The sequence below is a fragment of the Papio anubis genome, chromosome 5 (assembly GCF_008728515.1).
Source record: "Papio anubis isolate 15944 chromosome 5, Panubis1.0, whole genome shotgun sequence".
NCBI lineage: Eukaryota > Metazoa > Chordata > Mammalia > Primates > Cercopithecidae > Papio > Papio anubis.
The window spans coordinates 83,791,400-83,806,215 of record NC_044980.1 but is presented as its reverse complement, the minus strand read 5'-3'; the positions used below and the strand labels follow the sequence as shown (position 1 = coordinate 83,806,215).

General features: G+C 37.4%; 1 protein-coding gene across 4 annotated transcripts in view; it reads right to left on the bottom strand.

The window, feature by feature from the left end:
• ADGRV1 (adhesion G protein-coupled receptor V1) overlaps positions 1-14,816 on the bottom strand; it is a 585,058-nt gene that overhangs the window by 308,050 nt on the left and 262,192 nt on the right. For all 4 annotated transcript variants that reach the window (XM_031666293.1, XM_031666294.1, XM_031666295.1 and 1 more), the window contains 4 exons: positions 12,381-12,565; positions 7,703-7,952; positions 7,032-7,171; positions 5,341-5,501 (listed from right to left, as the gene is read on the bottom strand). In XM_031666293.1, coding sequence (XP_031522153.1) covers positions 5,341-5,501; positions 7,032-7,171; positions 7,703-7,952; positions 12,381-12,565 — 736 coding nt within the window. The remainder of the gene's footprint in view (positions 1-5,340; positions 5,502-7,031; positions 7,172-7,702; positions 7,953-12,380; positions 12,566-14,816) is intronic.

Sequence of the window (14,816 nt, the reverse complement as noted above, 5' to 3'; positions counted from 1 at the left end):
AGGCGCCCGCCACCTCGCCCGGCTAGTTTTTTTTTTTTTGTTGTTTTTTTTTTTTTGTATTTTTTAGTAGAGACGGGGTTTAACCGTGTTAGCCAGGATGGTCTCGATATCCTGACCTCGTGATCTGCCCGTCTCGGCCTCCCAAAGTGCTGGGATTACAGGCTTGAGCCACTGCGCCCGCGGCCAGGCTTTTTTTTCTATTATCCCACCTAATGTATTAAGTTGGTGCAAAAATAATTACGGTTTTGGCAACTAATTTTTTTTTTTTTTTTTGAGACGCAGTCTTGCTCTGTCGCCCAGGCTGGAGTACAGTGGCCGGATCTCAGCTCACTGCAAGCTCCGCCTCCCGGGTTTACGCCATTCTCCTGCCTCAGCTTCCCAAGTAGCTGGGACTACAGGCGCCCGCCACCTCGCCCGGCTAGGTGTTTTTGTATTTTTTAGTAGAGACGGGGTTTCACCGTGTTAGCCAGGATGGTCTCGATCTCCTGACCTCGTGATCCACCCGTCTCGGCCTCCCAAAGTGCTGGGATTACAGGCTTGAGCCACCGCGTGCGGCCTTGGCAACTAATTTTACTTAATTTTAATTTCAAAAACTGCAGTTACTTTTGCACCAACCTAACTGCTGTGCTTGTCACTTTTTCTACTTTTTGGTGCTTATCACTATTGATTCCCATGTTTCTCATCAGCATAATGCCTCCGTCCTCAGCATAATGCCTTTTCGTTACTGCTGATAATAAGCTAAAGGCACAAAACCCTACCTCTACTAAAAATACAAACATTAGCTGGGCATCGTGGCGGGCACCTGTAATCCCAGCTACTCAAGAAGCTGAGGCAGGAGAAGTGCTTGAATTCCGGAGGTGGAGGTTACAATGAACTGAGATCGGACCATTGTACTCCAGCCTGGGCAACAAGAGTGAAACTCTGTCTCAAAAAAAAAAAAAGATTTCTAGTATGAACAAAAGTCAGCATGAAGGATTTTACAGTATAAAAGTTCTGTGTATTAGGGGAAAGGAGTTATTCTAGAGGGATGAGGTTTCCAGGAGATCACCCTCCAGATAAACAGGTGGTTGAACTTAACGCTGTTCAATACAATAGCCACTAGTCACATGTGGGCATTTAAGTTTAAATTTTCATTACTATTATTATTATGTTTTAAGAGACAGAGTCTTGCTCAGTCACCCAGGCTGGAGTGCAGTGGCATGGTCATAGCTCACTGCAGCCTTGAACTCCTGAGCTCAAGCAATCCTCCTATCTCAGCCACCCGAGTAGCTAGGACTACAGCACGTGCCATCATGCTTGGCTTTTTTTTTTTTACTTTTTGTAGAGACAGGGTCTCACTATGTTGCCCAGGCTGGTCTTGAACTCCTGGCCTCCCAAAGTGCTGAGATTAAAGGCATGAGCCACAGCACCCAGCCTTAAATTTAAATTTTCATTAATTAAAATGAAATAGAATTAAAAATTCAGCTTTCCAATTGTATAAGCCATATTTCAAGGGCTCAGGCACCACTGGTGGCTAGTGGCTACCATACTAGACAGTGTAAAATATCCCCATTATCCTGGAAAACTCTGTTGGAGAGTGTTGTGTTAAACTACCCTAAGTGAAAGCAAGAAAAAATATGCCATATTTTAAAATAATTTTTTAAATTATCCAGGCTTGGTGGCACGTGCCTGTAATCCCAGCTACCCAGGGGGCTGAGGCAGGAGACTCGCTTGAGCCCAGAAGGCAGAAGTTGCAGTGAGCCGAGACCACACCACTGCACTCCAGCCTGGGCAACAGAGAGAGACTTCATCTCAAAATAAATAAAATAATTTTTATTAAAAATGGCTACAATAATATGGTATGGCACTTGAAAGTATGAACTTGACACATAGCAAAAATACATCTCATTATTGGAGGATATCATCAGATCAATACTGTATATTTATTTACTTAACAAACATCTATTAAAACTATTGTATGTCAGGCTGGTGTGGTGACTCACAGCTGTAATTCAAGCACTTTGGGAGATTCAGGCAGGAGGATCGCTTGAGGCCAGACGTTTTAGAGACCAGCCTGAGCAAAATAGTAGGAACTCCTGCGCCCACTTGCCTCACTCCCACCATCTCTACAAAACAACCAATGAACTAGTATATGTCAGGGACTGCTGGGCAATGTTCAGAAAGATAAACCCTTGCTGCTCTTTCAGTGCTTGTCTCTCTATTTCTATCTGGATCTTCTCCAAGACAAAGACTAGTTATGAAAGGGCACAGAATATAATTCTGATCAAAAAGAAGCAAGGGAAAACATTCTGGGTGGCTTTTAGGAAAGTTTTCACTGCTGTTAAAACTGGACCCAAATAAGAGCTTTTCCCTTGGCAAGCCTGGACATTGCTAGTGTGATGCCTGGAGTTGCTACAGCCAACTTAAGATCATGTACAGACAAAGCTGATGGAAAAAAATCTTTGAGGATAAAAAGAGAAGAGCCTGGGCTCCTGACAACACCATTAAGGTACTGAATTAATCAATCTGGGAATTAAATCCGTTTGTTTAAGATATCTTTGAACTGTCATCTGTTACTTGTAGCCGAACTCATCCCAAATAATATGTCCATATTGGCCAGGCATGGTGGTTCACATTTGTAATCCCAGCACTTTGGCAGGGTGAGGTGGAAAGATAGCTTGAGTCCAGGAGTTGAGACCAGCCTGGGCTGCATGGTGAAACCCTATCTCTATAAAAAATACAAAAATTTGCCAAGTATGGTGGTGCTCCATCTCAAAAAAAAAAAAAAGATTACAAGACTATAAGAGTTGTATTCAGAGTCAAACTCAATGCAGTAGCCTAACCAATAGTCTTATCTTTGATAGCACAATATCAAAAGAGTTATGGGAAGGCAGAGTAGGCTTCCTTGACATCCTCAAAATAGCAATGATGTGTATCTCAAACCATGCTGAAGTTTCTTAATAATTATACTACAAAATTATGGCTTTATTATCTGATTATTTTAAGTTATACTTCTACCAAGCCATCTTTGTGTTGAGTTCCATAATGCTGCACTCTAATGCACACAGCGATGGATGATTTGTCCTTTCATTTTAACCTCAAGGAATGATCTTAGTTTAATTTTCTGATAGTTGGCAAACTAGTTTACAATTTTAAGTCACATGTATATGCCCTTTCCTTTCATCTTTCTAAGCTGAGAAGTGGTAAGCTTTTTGGCCTTTACAACTATTTCACACACTAGGGTAGTTTTGCTCTAGTATAGTAAATAGAACTGTAAACTAGAATTGGGACCGAAACATTGTGATCTACTCTGTATTTTTAAAAAAGGTTAAATTCCTAATTGTATATTGCTGTATTTCAGGAAAAGTACTAGCAAACTGCTATCAAGTTCAGAGGGATATTCGATGTGTCCTGACCTAAATTATAGAATATGTATATAAGATATATAAAGAATATGTATATAAGATATATAAAATTCTCTTTTCTGGTTCCTGGGGATCCATCAGAGGGATGGGAATTCATCCAGCTCTGAGGGATGAGCTGCAACTGAGGTACAAAGACAAGACTTTGTGTCTCCTTATCGACAGAACATGCAATTACATAACAATATGACATGGACAGAGAGAATAAAATAATTTCAAATATGACGCCAAGTCAAAAGTGATAAAAGCAGATATTAACATTTAGGTGTTGATTCTCAAATACATGAGCAAATCCATGTAGCCTTTTCTAGAGTAAGTTGCAGAAAATATACACAGGTATTTACTAACGATTCTCCAGGAAACCCATTATAGTCAGTCCTACTAGTTTTCTATACAATCCGGATAACATTCTCTCTTCAGTTTTTAAAACTCCTTTTTTTTTTTTTGATATTCAGTCTTTGGGAATAAGCAAGGGATTTTGTGGGTCATAGCAGCACATAAACCTATGTCTCGATGAAAACATTTAAAGTGACATCTAGATTGTATTTCAACATTGTACCTTTTGATATTATTTCATCATTCTATAAAATTGATTTGCTCTTTAAATATATTAGCATAAAAGTAAAATAGGATGTCTCCATCTGATTTTGGAACTATATGGACCTAGAAGATTCTATTAAGTAAGAAATGTCATCCTTTATGAAAGATATTAAGAATAAGAAGTTATTAACTTGCTATTGAATTGAAGTTAGGTTCAGAATTAAAACACATTAAAGAAAATTTATAACTATATAAAATAAAGTTATATTGGAAAGACTGGCAACCAGAACAAAGAATATTAATTAATTACTTGATTCTATCTCCAGAAAAACTTCCTAAAAGATAATGACTATTAGAGACTGTTTGCATACCAAATACAAGAGATATGCATTCAATAATAATCACATTTACGGACAAAATATCACTAAAGCAGAATGTTAGAAAAGTCTCACTTCATATATTTACCACCCTGTTACATAGATACAATTTGTAATCAAATATCATGGGTGGGAAAAATGAAGTACAGAGAAACTAAGTAATTTGATCCAGGTCCCACAACTAGCTAACAGCATAATTAGGATTTGAACCCAAGCAGTCTGGCTCCAAAGTTTGCATTTTTTAACCATTATCCTATACCCAGCTCTTAATTTAATTCACTATATAGCACCTTGTTCATAGAAAAAGTTGTGGGGCTGTAAGAAGAGTATCAGGGCACAGAATGGGTGAGGGTGGGGCATAGAATTATAGTTTAAGGAATTCTTAGATGTCCAACCGTATCATTAATACAGCAAATAATAACACTTCTATTGTTAAGCTGTAGGTAAATAGTTTGACAGACATTAATACAATTTAATTTCTTCTTACTGCCAAATATGAGGCCTAGATGTGGAATGTGAAAGATGATTTATTTTTTAACACAGTGGTTGGCATATTCACAACTCTTAAGTTGTAGAATACAAAATCTTCCCATGGGGTAGCTTTAAAAACAATAAAAAATACAAAAATCTTTGCATGTATTTTTTTGAAAATTCTTTGTGTATATTTCTTAATATCTCACATAGTCATCACATTGTAACTGCAGAACCTGCCCTCTAAACCATGGTATTGTAAACTATAGCTTTTCCTTACCTATTATCTAGCTTCTATTCTACACTGTAGTACATACTCTTTAGGGGTGAAACTGCATCTCATTCTTTACTGTATCCTCAGTACAGAGATGGCCCTCCATAAATATTTGTTGAATGAATTAATGAATAAGACAATGAAAAAGTTTGCTTTATCCTAGTGCTGATGGAATTATGGTATGTTTGCATCCTGCATATATAAAAGGACTATGGAAAAACAGATTTCCATTTTCATAAACATTTATAACTATTGATTCAAAAATACTGTCACTGACCTGAGATACATATAAATCCAGAGGTGAAGAAGGCTTCATTGTATGAAGACAAGTTGTCAGTCTGAGCATAGACAGCATACACAGACATGTGTGAACAGGCACATTCCACATAGTCTGCAGTTTCCTCAACCACTTTGCAAAATTGACTGTCAGACAACCAGCTAGGGCAAAAACACAATAGTCATTTTTCCTCTTTCATCAATACTTAAGGTGTTGAGATGGCTTTTAAAGAAAAAATAGCTTACTGAACTTAAGTGTTCTTTACTCAATACTTAAGTAAACCACATTTTCAAGAAGAAACAGTGAAAGGAACATCTTGTTCAGAACACGACATAACAGATTCCACAGGATGTCTTAAGAAGCAGCCTAAATACCAACCAAAGCTTTGAAGGCATTGTTGGTACCAAAGGAGCTTGTCCTCTCAACAGGGCAGTACAAATTCCTAACTAATCTAGCAAACCTACCCGACATGTTCAATAGAAGGCACTCTTCTCTAGCATTCAAAATGCCCACAAGAACAACATGGCTGTGATATGTGTTTACTCTTCTTTTTTTTTTCCCCACAAGTCCTTGTATTTTGAACCATATTAATTATTTCTATGGTTTTCTAAGATTTCTTCCTCAATTTTTTTCTACTTTGCAGTGACTTATGTATATGTTTTCTAAGCTTCTTTCAAGTGTTTCCTTTATGAATTCTGGCTAATTTAGCAGAAAAACCATGTCATGATTTTAGCAAACATTGCATCTAATGCCAAGCCATCTGAGCCTTCCTCAGTGACTATCGCTTGAGCCTCTTCCCTTTTAATGCCTCTTAGTTTCTTTACCTTTTTAAGGACCTAAAACTTCCTGACCCAAACTCCAGATGCAGCTTGAAACATTCACTATTAATTATATATTGAAGATTTCAGAGTATCTATGTATTAGGTTTAAGATCTGTCTTAAACCTAGGAAGAAATTTCAAGTGGAATTTTTCTAAAAGAAAGTAGAAATTTCAGTGTTTTTGAGGACACTTGGTTACCAAACTAAGCTATTATATTACACCTATTTAGAATTTTAGTTTGCGTGGCTGAAATTCAGTAATAAACAAAATCAAGTGGCTGACACGAACCCTAGACCCTTCTAGGCCAGCACTGCCTGATCCTGCAGCACTGACTGAGCTCCTAGTGACTGTAACTGCTCAAAACTTGAGGCCTGAGGCCGAGGAGATTCAAAGAAAGAATCATTCTCCCCTTTCCATTTGTGTCCATGGATTTAATCTCAAAATGTACTCCAAGCCATGTGGACTAGAATTATAAATTTCTGCTGATTCCTCTTAAACACAAGGCATCAGCTTCCAGAACCACAAGCCCAGATGGAAATGGTAAAAGAAGGAATTTCTTTCCTGCCCAGTAAATTTACTGATAACTTCAAGGTTATCAGAATTGGCCAGAACTCATGCTACATCCCATGAAAGTAGTGAAAATGAAGAAGTAAATAATGTGCTACATGCATATTGAAATGCTGGGCTGCATTTGCCATCAGAACGATACTAGACCATTTCCTATGTTGCTTCCTCTTATTTATTATGGAGGTTATTTTCCAGTCTAATGTCATCTGGGGCCACCATCTATGCTCAGTACAAAACATTAGGCTCAGTGGTACTGAAATGGGGAAGGACCAAATTCTGATTTTTTAAATATATTAATAAGTACCTTGCAGCAGCCTGATTCCAAAGGAGACACAGAGATGTCTGAGGGATAATTCTCGGCTCAGCAGCATGGATCCTGTAGAGAACCTCATTGTCATTAGTCAGGAGTTGTGAACTCTGACCTTTCACACTCAAAGATAATACCTAGAATGTTAAAAGCAACAGAACATATAATGATGTTTTACAATTGGTGTAATGACTGAGTCTCCTACCCTGAGCTTGAGCTCATTTTTCTAGTAGCTACAGTCACTTGTTTTCTCTCACTGTTAGTATTTAGCTTATTTAGGCATGCAGGATGTCCGATTGGTTTTCCATTGTGCCCTTTCTAACCTGCCTTAGTCATTCAGCAGTCTTCAGCTGACAACACTCACTTTGACTCTAACTGGATGACTTCACTAAAAGTAAAGAATAGCATATTATATTAGTGAAAGCTATATATATTTTACTTTCCTCACATACATAATATGTATTTTACTCAAAACATGAAGGAAACATTTCCAGCTCACTTAGAAACTAAACTTTCTACAAATAGTTCATAAAGATGGAACACATTTCATATTAGTTCACCATGTGTAGCACTTACCAAAACTGTGATTAAACAAACGCATTCCGAGTGTGCCTGCTAAAGAAATAAATCACATTCCAACCATATAAGTGTTTTAAATGATAGATTACCTTATTTTTCAGGGTAGGAAGATTGTTTCCACTTATAAACCACTGTTGGCTGCTATACTCTGTAAACTGGACTAATTTACATGTACTTTTCCCAGCCATTATTTCTGCATCCTGGATATCCAGTAGCCTCTCTGGAATTCGAATGTAATCTCCTTCCTTTCCTTCAAACTTGTGTCCATTGATTTGCTGAGGATACCAGTGAAGAGCTAATATTGACAAGTAAGGGCAACTATCAAGGATGGTTTTGCCTCTACAACAGAAAAGCAAAGGGTCTGTAAAAATGGCATGTATTTGAATACATATATCCACTTATATCTGTTAAAGTGCATTACAATTGGGTTCTAATCTTTATGTATAACAATAACACAACAAACCCAGAAGCAGTAGATAAAATGTGCCTTCAGTTCTTTTGTGGTTGTCATGATTTTTTGCATAGAATTTTCTGCATCCTCTGGCTTGATGCTCCTAGTAACCTAAAACATGGGTTTTTGAAAACTGTTTTATGGATATCAAGATGAAATCTGTGGCTATAAAGATGAAATCTGTGGCTATAAAGTATGCTTTTCTATGTCAGTCACATCGGCATTGCTGGAAGAGGTTGAGAAAAGCATGCCCCCCACTGAGCTAAAGCCCTTTGCTTTATTTAAGAACAGCATAAACCTTATATATGTAGAGCCATGTTTTCAACAAGAGTTTACCTCATGCTTTTCTAATCCACCAGAGCCTGGCTAATATAATCTTATTTGACGGACAAGAGAAACAGCACTGAACAGTGATCTTTTTTCACTTAACAAGTCTGTTTTGAAGATCTACTAGGCATAATAAGAACTTGGGCTCAGTGAAATTGCTTCTAAACCTCAGTGTGCATTGAAATTACTAGGAAATTTGTTTTAAAGTACAGATTTCTAGATTACACTGCAGATTTACTAAATCAGAATCCCTACCCAGGGAGGGGATTAGGGGTTCTAGGAATTTATATTTATAACCAGTCCCCCAGAGAATCAGATGCATCCTGTTGGCTGACCCATCATGTTTGCAAACAATCAGGAGATACATAGATAAATCAGATCTTAAACCTGCCTGGAAAAGCTGAGAGAATATTAGAATAAGATTTATGCATTAAATGTTAAAAGTTATATATGTCACAATCGATGTAGAGTATGCGTAACTACATCATAGATTTACATGATATCTTGTCAAGACCCCAGACGTGGGAAATGGATCAGAGAATTCTAAACTGAGTCAGGAAAAGAAAGAGTAAGGGCCAACTTTTTCCTGTAGTGATACATCCTCTCTAAAAATATCTCCTCTACAACCTCAGCTATCCTGTTCAAATTGGTGCCTTCAAATATCTGAATTGAATCCACTTATTCACCTGGGGCTCTAGGTCCTCTGTCCATGCCTCCTACTGAAACACCTCAATTTGCAAGGACCCCACATACCTTCACCTCCACCTCCACCATAGCTTGTCAAAATCTCATCTTTTAATCTGAAGACAATGGTGACTCTCAGCCTAAAAGGTGTCACTGCAGACACCCTGACCAGACACAATGTGGATGAGATCAGTGAACCTCAGACACATGACTCCACATCCCTTTTCCCCTCCCACCCTTTGTCATCTACTCAGAGTCAGTCCAGTCAGGGACTCTGCTATCTTGGTAAACTAAGAACACCACCGCATGCAGTGACTCTACCTAACCTTGACACAAGCATGAGAAATTCCTGACCCCTCCTATTTGCTGATAACCATAATTTCCCTGACACCTTAACCGGTGACACCTATGTCCCTCAAATGCACTCACCCTGATCAATCTCACAGTCTGCTTTATACCTAGGTTGGTATGAGGGGGGAAAACTCCCACATTGACATGTAGATTGGCACCACTGCAAATTCACAGTGACCAACCTCAGTTGGACCCTCAGTGCCACCTGGCATTATTTTTACTTGGCTTCCAAGTGATTGTTCTAGATTTCATCATTCTCCTCAATATCCTTGCTCACTCCCCAAATGCTTAACTCTCAGCAGACACCCTTGATATTGCTCAAGACAATGTATAAATAATGCATATCAGAATGTTCAGCATCTTTAGGGCTTCCTGAGTAAACAAACTAGTCTTGAGCTCTCTCTTATTTTCTGTGTTCAATTTGTCTTCTTCATATTAATTCTACCACCTAATTATTTTCAAGGTACCACCCTCTCACGTCCCTGCCTTAATTTCAGTCCTCATCTTCTTTTACCCGAACAGTAATCCTCTATGTGGTTTTCCTGTTTCTTTCTTTGCCCTATTCTCTAACCTTTAACACTCTTCTCAACATAATGTCTCTAAAATCCAAAGTTTGATTCATTCTCTCTCTCTCTCTCTCTCTCTCTCACACACACACACACACACACACACACACACACCCTACCTAGCTTACTCCATGTTCAATCTTTAAAAAACTGATGATCTCCCCAAACATACCATGCTAATTCTTGCCTGCCTGCCATTATACACGCTGTTTCCTTTTCCTGGACAACTCAAAAAGAAAGGTAAGTCTATTTAGTGGAAGCACATGGCAGAAAACATGTTGATTCATTTACTCATTCTATTCCCTCATTTTATTGTAACCACTGAGAATCTACCACATACCAGACACTGTTCTAGGCCTGGGGAATACAGTAGTCAACAAAACAGAAAAGGCCACTCTTTCTGTACATCTTATATGCTCTTGAGTTTTCACTGGGCCTTTGAAGGCACAGATATGGGACTCAATGTCCACAGCAAGGTAGATGGTTCACATCTAAGATAACCTGGTGATTTTAACATGCTGGTGTTCTTATAGAGATATGGGGAAAATGGAAAAGAAGAATGAGATTGTGGGGATTGCAAAGCTATGAACTGCTTGATTTCATTGAACAAAACAGTTGAACATAGTTCAACAGGGGAAAATAATGACAGGTATTCTTGACTACATAAGCATACAAATGCATACTGTGGCCTCAGTGAGTGTAAACTTACTTGAAGCAAATAAATTATCCATTTCAGAGGTTTCTGAAGACAGCATTAGAGACATTTATAAGACGCACTAAGGAGCTGAACTGCTAATCATTGCTCTCAGATGGACGTTTAGGAGCGGGGGTGAGGATTGGAGAATCCTTTCAAAAGGCCCCTGCGAGGCTTTTCTGATTTTGCACATTAAGAAAACCTCAATTTCCAGGACCCGCTCATCAAAATTAAAGGAAGAGTAGAGTATAGGGATATGTTGATTCTGTACGTTTACCTCAAGTCACACCTTAGAACTGATCTGGGATGAAAGTCTAGGGCACTTCAGAGCCATGGGGTTGGAGAAGGCAGATTTTGCTATGAAGGAGGGGGTTACAATCTATTCTGACCACAGCTGTCCAGCAGGGGCTGTAGACTCAAGTAAGTCTGAGATTGGGTCCAGGTCTCACCATGGACTAATTGTGTGATCCTTGGCAAGCTGTGTAAGATTTCTAGCCATAGTGTCTACATCTGTAAATAGGGGTACTAAAAGCCCTCACTCAAATCCTGAATAGCTACTTAAAATGATCTCTGTAAGGACAAAATAATATGCACAACTTTTAGCAAGGATTAGGTTGAACCACATGGAAATTTCATTATACTGTTTTTACCTATTAACAAAGGCAATTGATATTGTTCAATTTAAATCAGTGTCAGGACTATAGCAGAGGTATAATTAATATCATTTGTATTATTATTATTTTATCCCTTGGTCTGTCTTATAACTTTTTTCTATCTGGATTGACTATCTCTTTGAACTTCGTATGTCTTGTGACCTAGGAACTAACATTGGTCTGGGCACAGTGGCTCACGCTTGTAATCCCAGCATTTTGGGAAGCCAAGACAGGTGGATCGCTTGAGCCCAGGAGTTCAAGAACAGCCTAAGCAACATGGTGAAATCCTGTCTCTACAAAAAATACAAAAATTAGCCAGGTGTGGTGGTGCACGCCTCTCGTCCCAGCTATTAGGGAGGTTGAGGTGGGAGAATCACCCGAGCCTAGGAGGCAGAGGTTGAAGTGACCTGAGACCCTGCCACTGCACTCCAGCCTGGGCGACAAGAGCAAAACTCCGTCTAAAAATATATATATAGTTAATATAGAGGTATTAGTATAGTACCTATAGTATAGAGAGGTATGTTAACATATAGTTATAAAATTAACTATGTAGTTAATAATGAACATGAGCCACATTTTATTTTTTCCTTTTCCTTTTGCTAGCTTTCCGACAACTAGTCTGAAGTTCAACAACATTCTGAGAGCTGTCTCCAAATGGACAAAACAATCACAATTGTTTGTGATTGGGGGAAGCACAGTTAACAGCACATCAAAACACTCCTAAGGGTTGAAATTACTTTTTTTTTTCTATTCAGAATGTACCTTTCACTCATTAAATAAATAAGAGTAAACAGTAAGACTTTGTTATTTTCAAAAAACACTTCAAAATAAGTGGAATATATTGTTGACAGTATACATTCATTTTTTTGATGTACCTGCTATGTTTCCTTCAAATAATTAACTTCAACTGCCCAAGAGGTACAATGCATTGACTGTATCATTCTTAGTTATATCATCTAAATGTCATTTTGCATTACATGTTGCTTTGTAAACAGTGAAAAATGCATAAAAAGTACTGCTAATATATTAAAAGATACTTACTTTTCACCAGGAGAGCCACAAGTAACATTAGTCAGCAGAGAAAAGGCAAAATTCTCAGTCACTTCAGTAAAGTGACTAAATCCCCTAGTGTCCTTGCGCTTTGGGTTAATAAGAGAGCAAAGAATCTCATAGAAAAGAGTTCGGCTGGCAACACTGAAAGCTTGATTTTTTCCTTCAGTAGTTATCTGGAAAAAGAATCTAAGTATAAAAATATATCTATAAAAAGAAATTTCTTAAATTATATGCTATATACATGTGTGTGTTCTTTATTAATAGTTATTAACATTAGTAAGGATAAACATAAGAAAATTTAAGAGAAATTGGTATCAAAATTATATTTCAAATATATATATTTGCAGTTGAAAAGACATAATCATCTATAAAGAAAAGGCATAATCACCAAAATATTTTCTACTTAATCATTAGATAAAGTCCTAAATGGCTGCACAGATTACTTAATTTTAACTACAATAATTAACATCATGAGTTAAAATTAGTCTCACTTTTACATCTATCCCAGGAATTCTTATTCTTTTGACCAACAAATAAGGAAATAAATACCTCAAGAATATTTGTTTATAATAGTGGCAAAATTATTTTTTTCAGTAAACAGAAGCTACCATAATCACTAAATATTTAAAGCACCAAATGAGAAAATCCTTTTCAAGATTAGTTAAGAGCTCCAGTCACTTTTGCCTTTTTCAATAAGTATGACCCTTCCTACTAAAAAAAAAAAAAAAAAAAAACTGGGTTATTTGTTTTTTTGAGAGACAGGGGAAAAAAAGGAGGAAAAATCCAGAATGAACGGGGACCACATCTTTATTGTTTAAGCATTGGTGTGAAGCCACTTACTCCATTACCTTCTGATAAGTCCCTATTACTTTCTCAAACTCTAAAAGTCATCACTTTCTCTATGATTCTTACACTATGCCCCATCTACCAACCTACATTTTCACTCTCTTTGTAACTTGTATGTACCTTTATTAGTGAACTTATGACAACCTAGAAATGATTTGTCTGTTTCAAGCTCATCGTGAAAGTGGATCATGTCACCCATTTTTTTTATGGCTTTGTCATCTAGTACAGTTCCAAGCTTGCAGGAGAGCTCACGATTAGCATTTATAAGAATAGTCATCTCCCAGATAGTAAGGCAGAGTGGAGAATAACCCACAGGGAAATGTAAAAGACACAGAATAAAAATTTAGCAATGCAAAAATTACAAACGGAGACAGAGCACAACCACTGGATACTGAAACAAGCAAACTGAACATGATAAATGGAAACAAGCTCAAGAAAATCTCCCAGAACTTAGAGAAAAGATAACAGGCTAGTAGGACAAATCTTGATAAATCCCTAAGATACAATTTTATATATAAAAGAGCAGGCAGAGGCAAAAAATAGCACAGCTCCATAATATGCTGAAGAAATATTCATGTCTAAAAATGTAGAGATTGCTTTTATACTAGGGAAAATTAGAAAAAGAGACAACACCAGATATTATCTTGGTGATTTTAAAAAATATTATTTCAAGAGTAAAAAAAAAATCATACCAGAAATCAGATAGGAAAAAAATTACCAACAGAAAAACAAAAATTTACTTTAACTTCTGACTCTTCTAAAAATGAAATGTCAGAAGTCAGCAAAGCAATATGTGCAGAATTGTAAGAATTAAAGGTTGTAATCCAGAGATTATATGGCTACCCACACTTTCATTCATATTAAAAAAAAAAAAAAGATAGAAATTTTCTTTTAGTAAGCACACAAAACTGAAACAAAAAGGCCATTTCTGTAACACTCAGTTAGTACAGGGACCTTGTAGTTTTCCGCACTTTCTAGCAACTAATCTTCACAACAACCTGTGAGGAAGGTCCTATTATCTTTGTTTTGTTTCCAGTTAGGGGAACTAAGGCAGAAGGAGGATGACTAACTTGTCCTTTTTGTTCGCACACAATTGGTGACCATGAAGCCTCGGAGGTGCTCCTGACAGCCGCCCTACACTGCCTGGCAACATTCCCCACTTGCTTGTCCAAAAGCAACCACCTGGATTGACTCAGTTCACAGACAAGTCAGTCAAAATTACCTCGAGCATGAAACACAAAACCAGCCAGTAAAGTACAAAGTTAACTCAAAATCCTTGTTAGTATGAAAACAAACTAAATCAAGTGTAAAAACCAATTATTGAAATATAAGGTACCTACTATTAAAAAGTATATGATGAAAAGAATAGGCTGCCTCCACAAGGCCAGTTTACACAAACAACAAAAGAACTCCCAACATTATTAAAATTGCCTTACGAACAAGTAGAAGACCTGAATCAACCATGAAAAAAACTTAAAAAGTTGTCAGGATAGAAGACAAAGATGGAGGTCTTTGGAGGTAGGGGATAGTCTATCAAACTTTTACAGAACTGATTCCTGTGCTCTTTCAAGTGTTTCA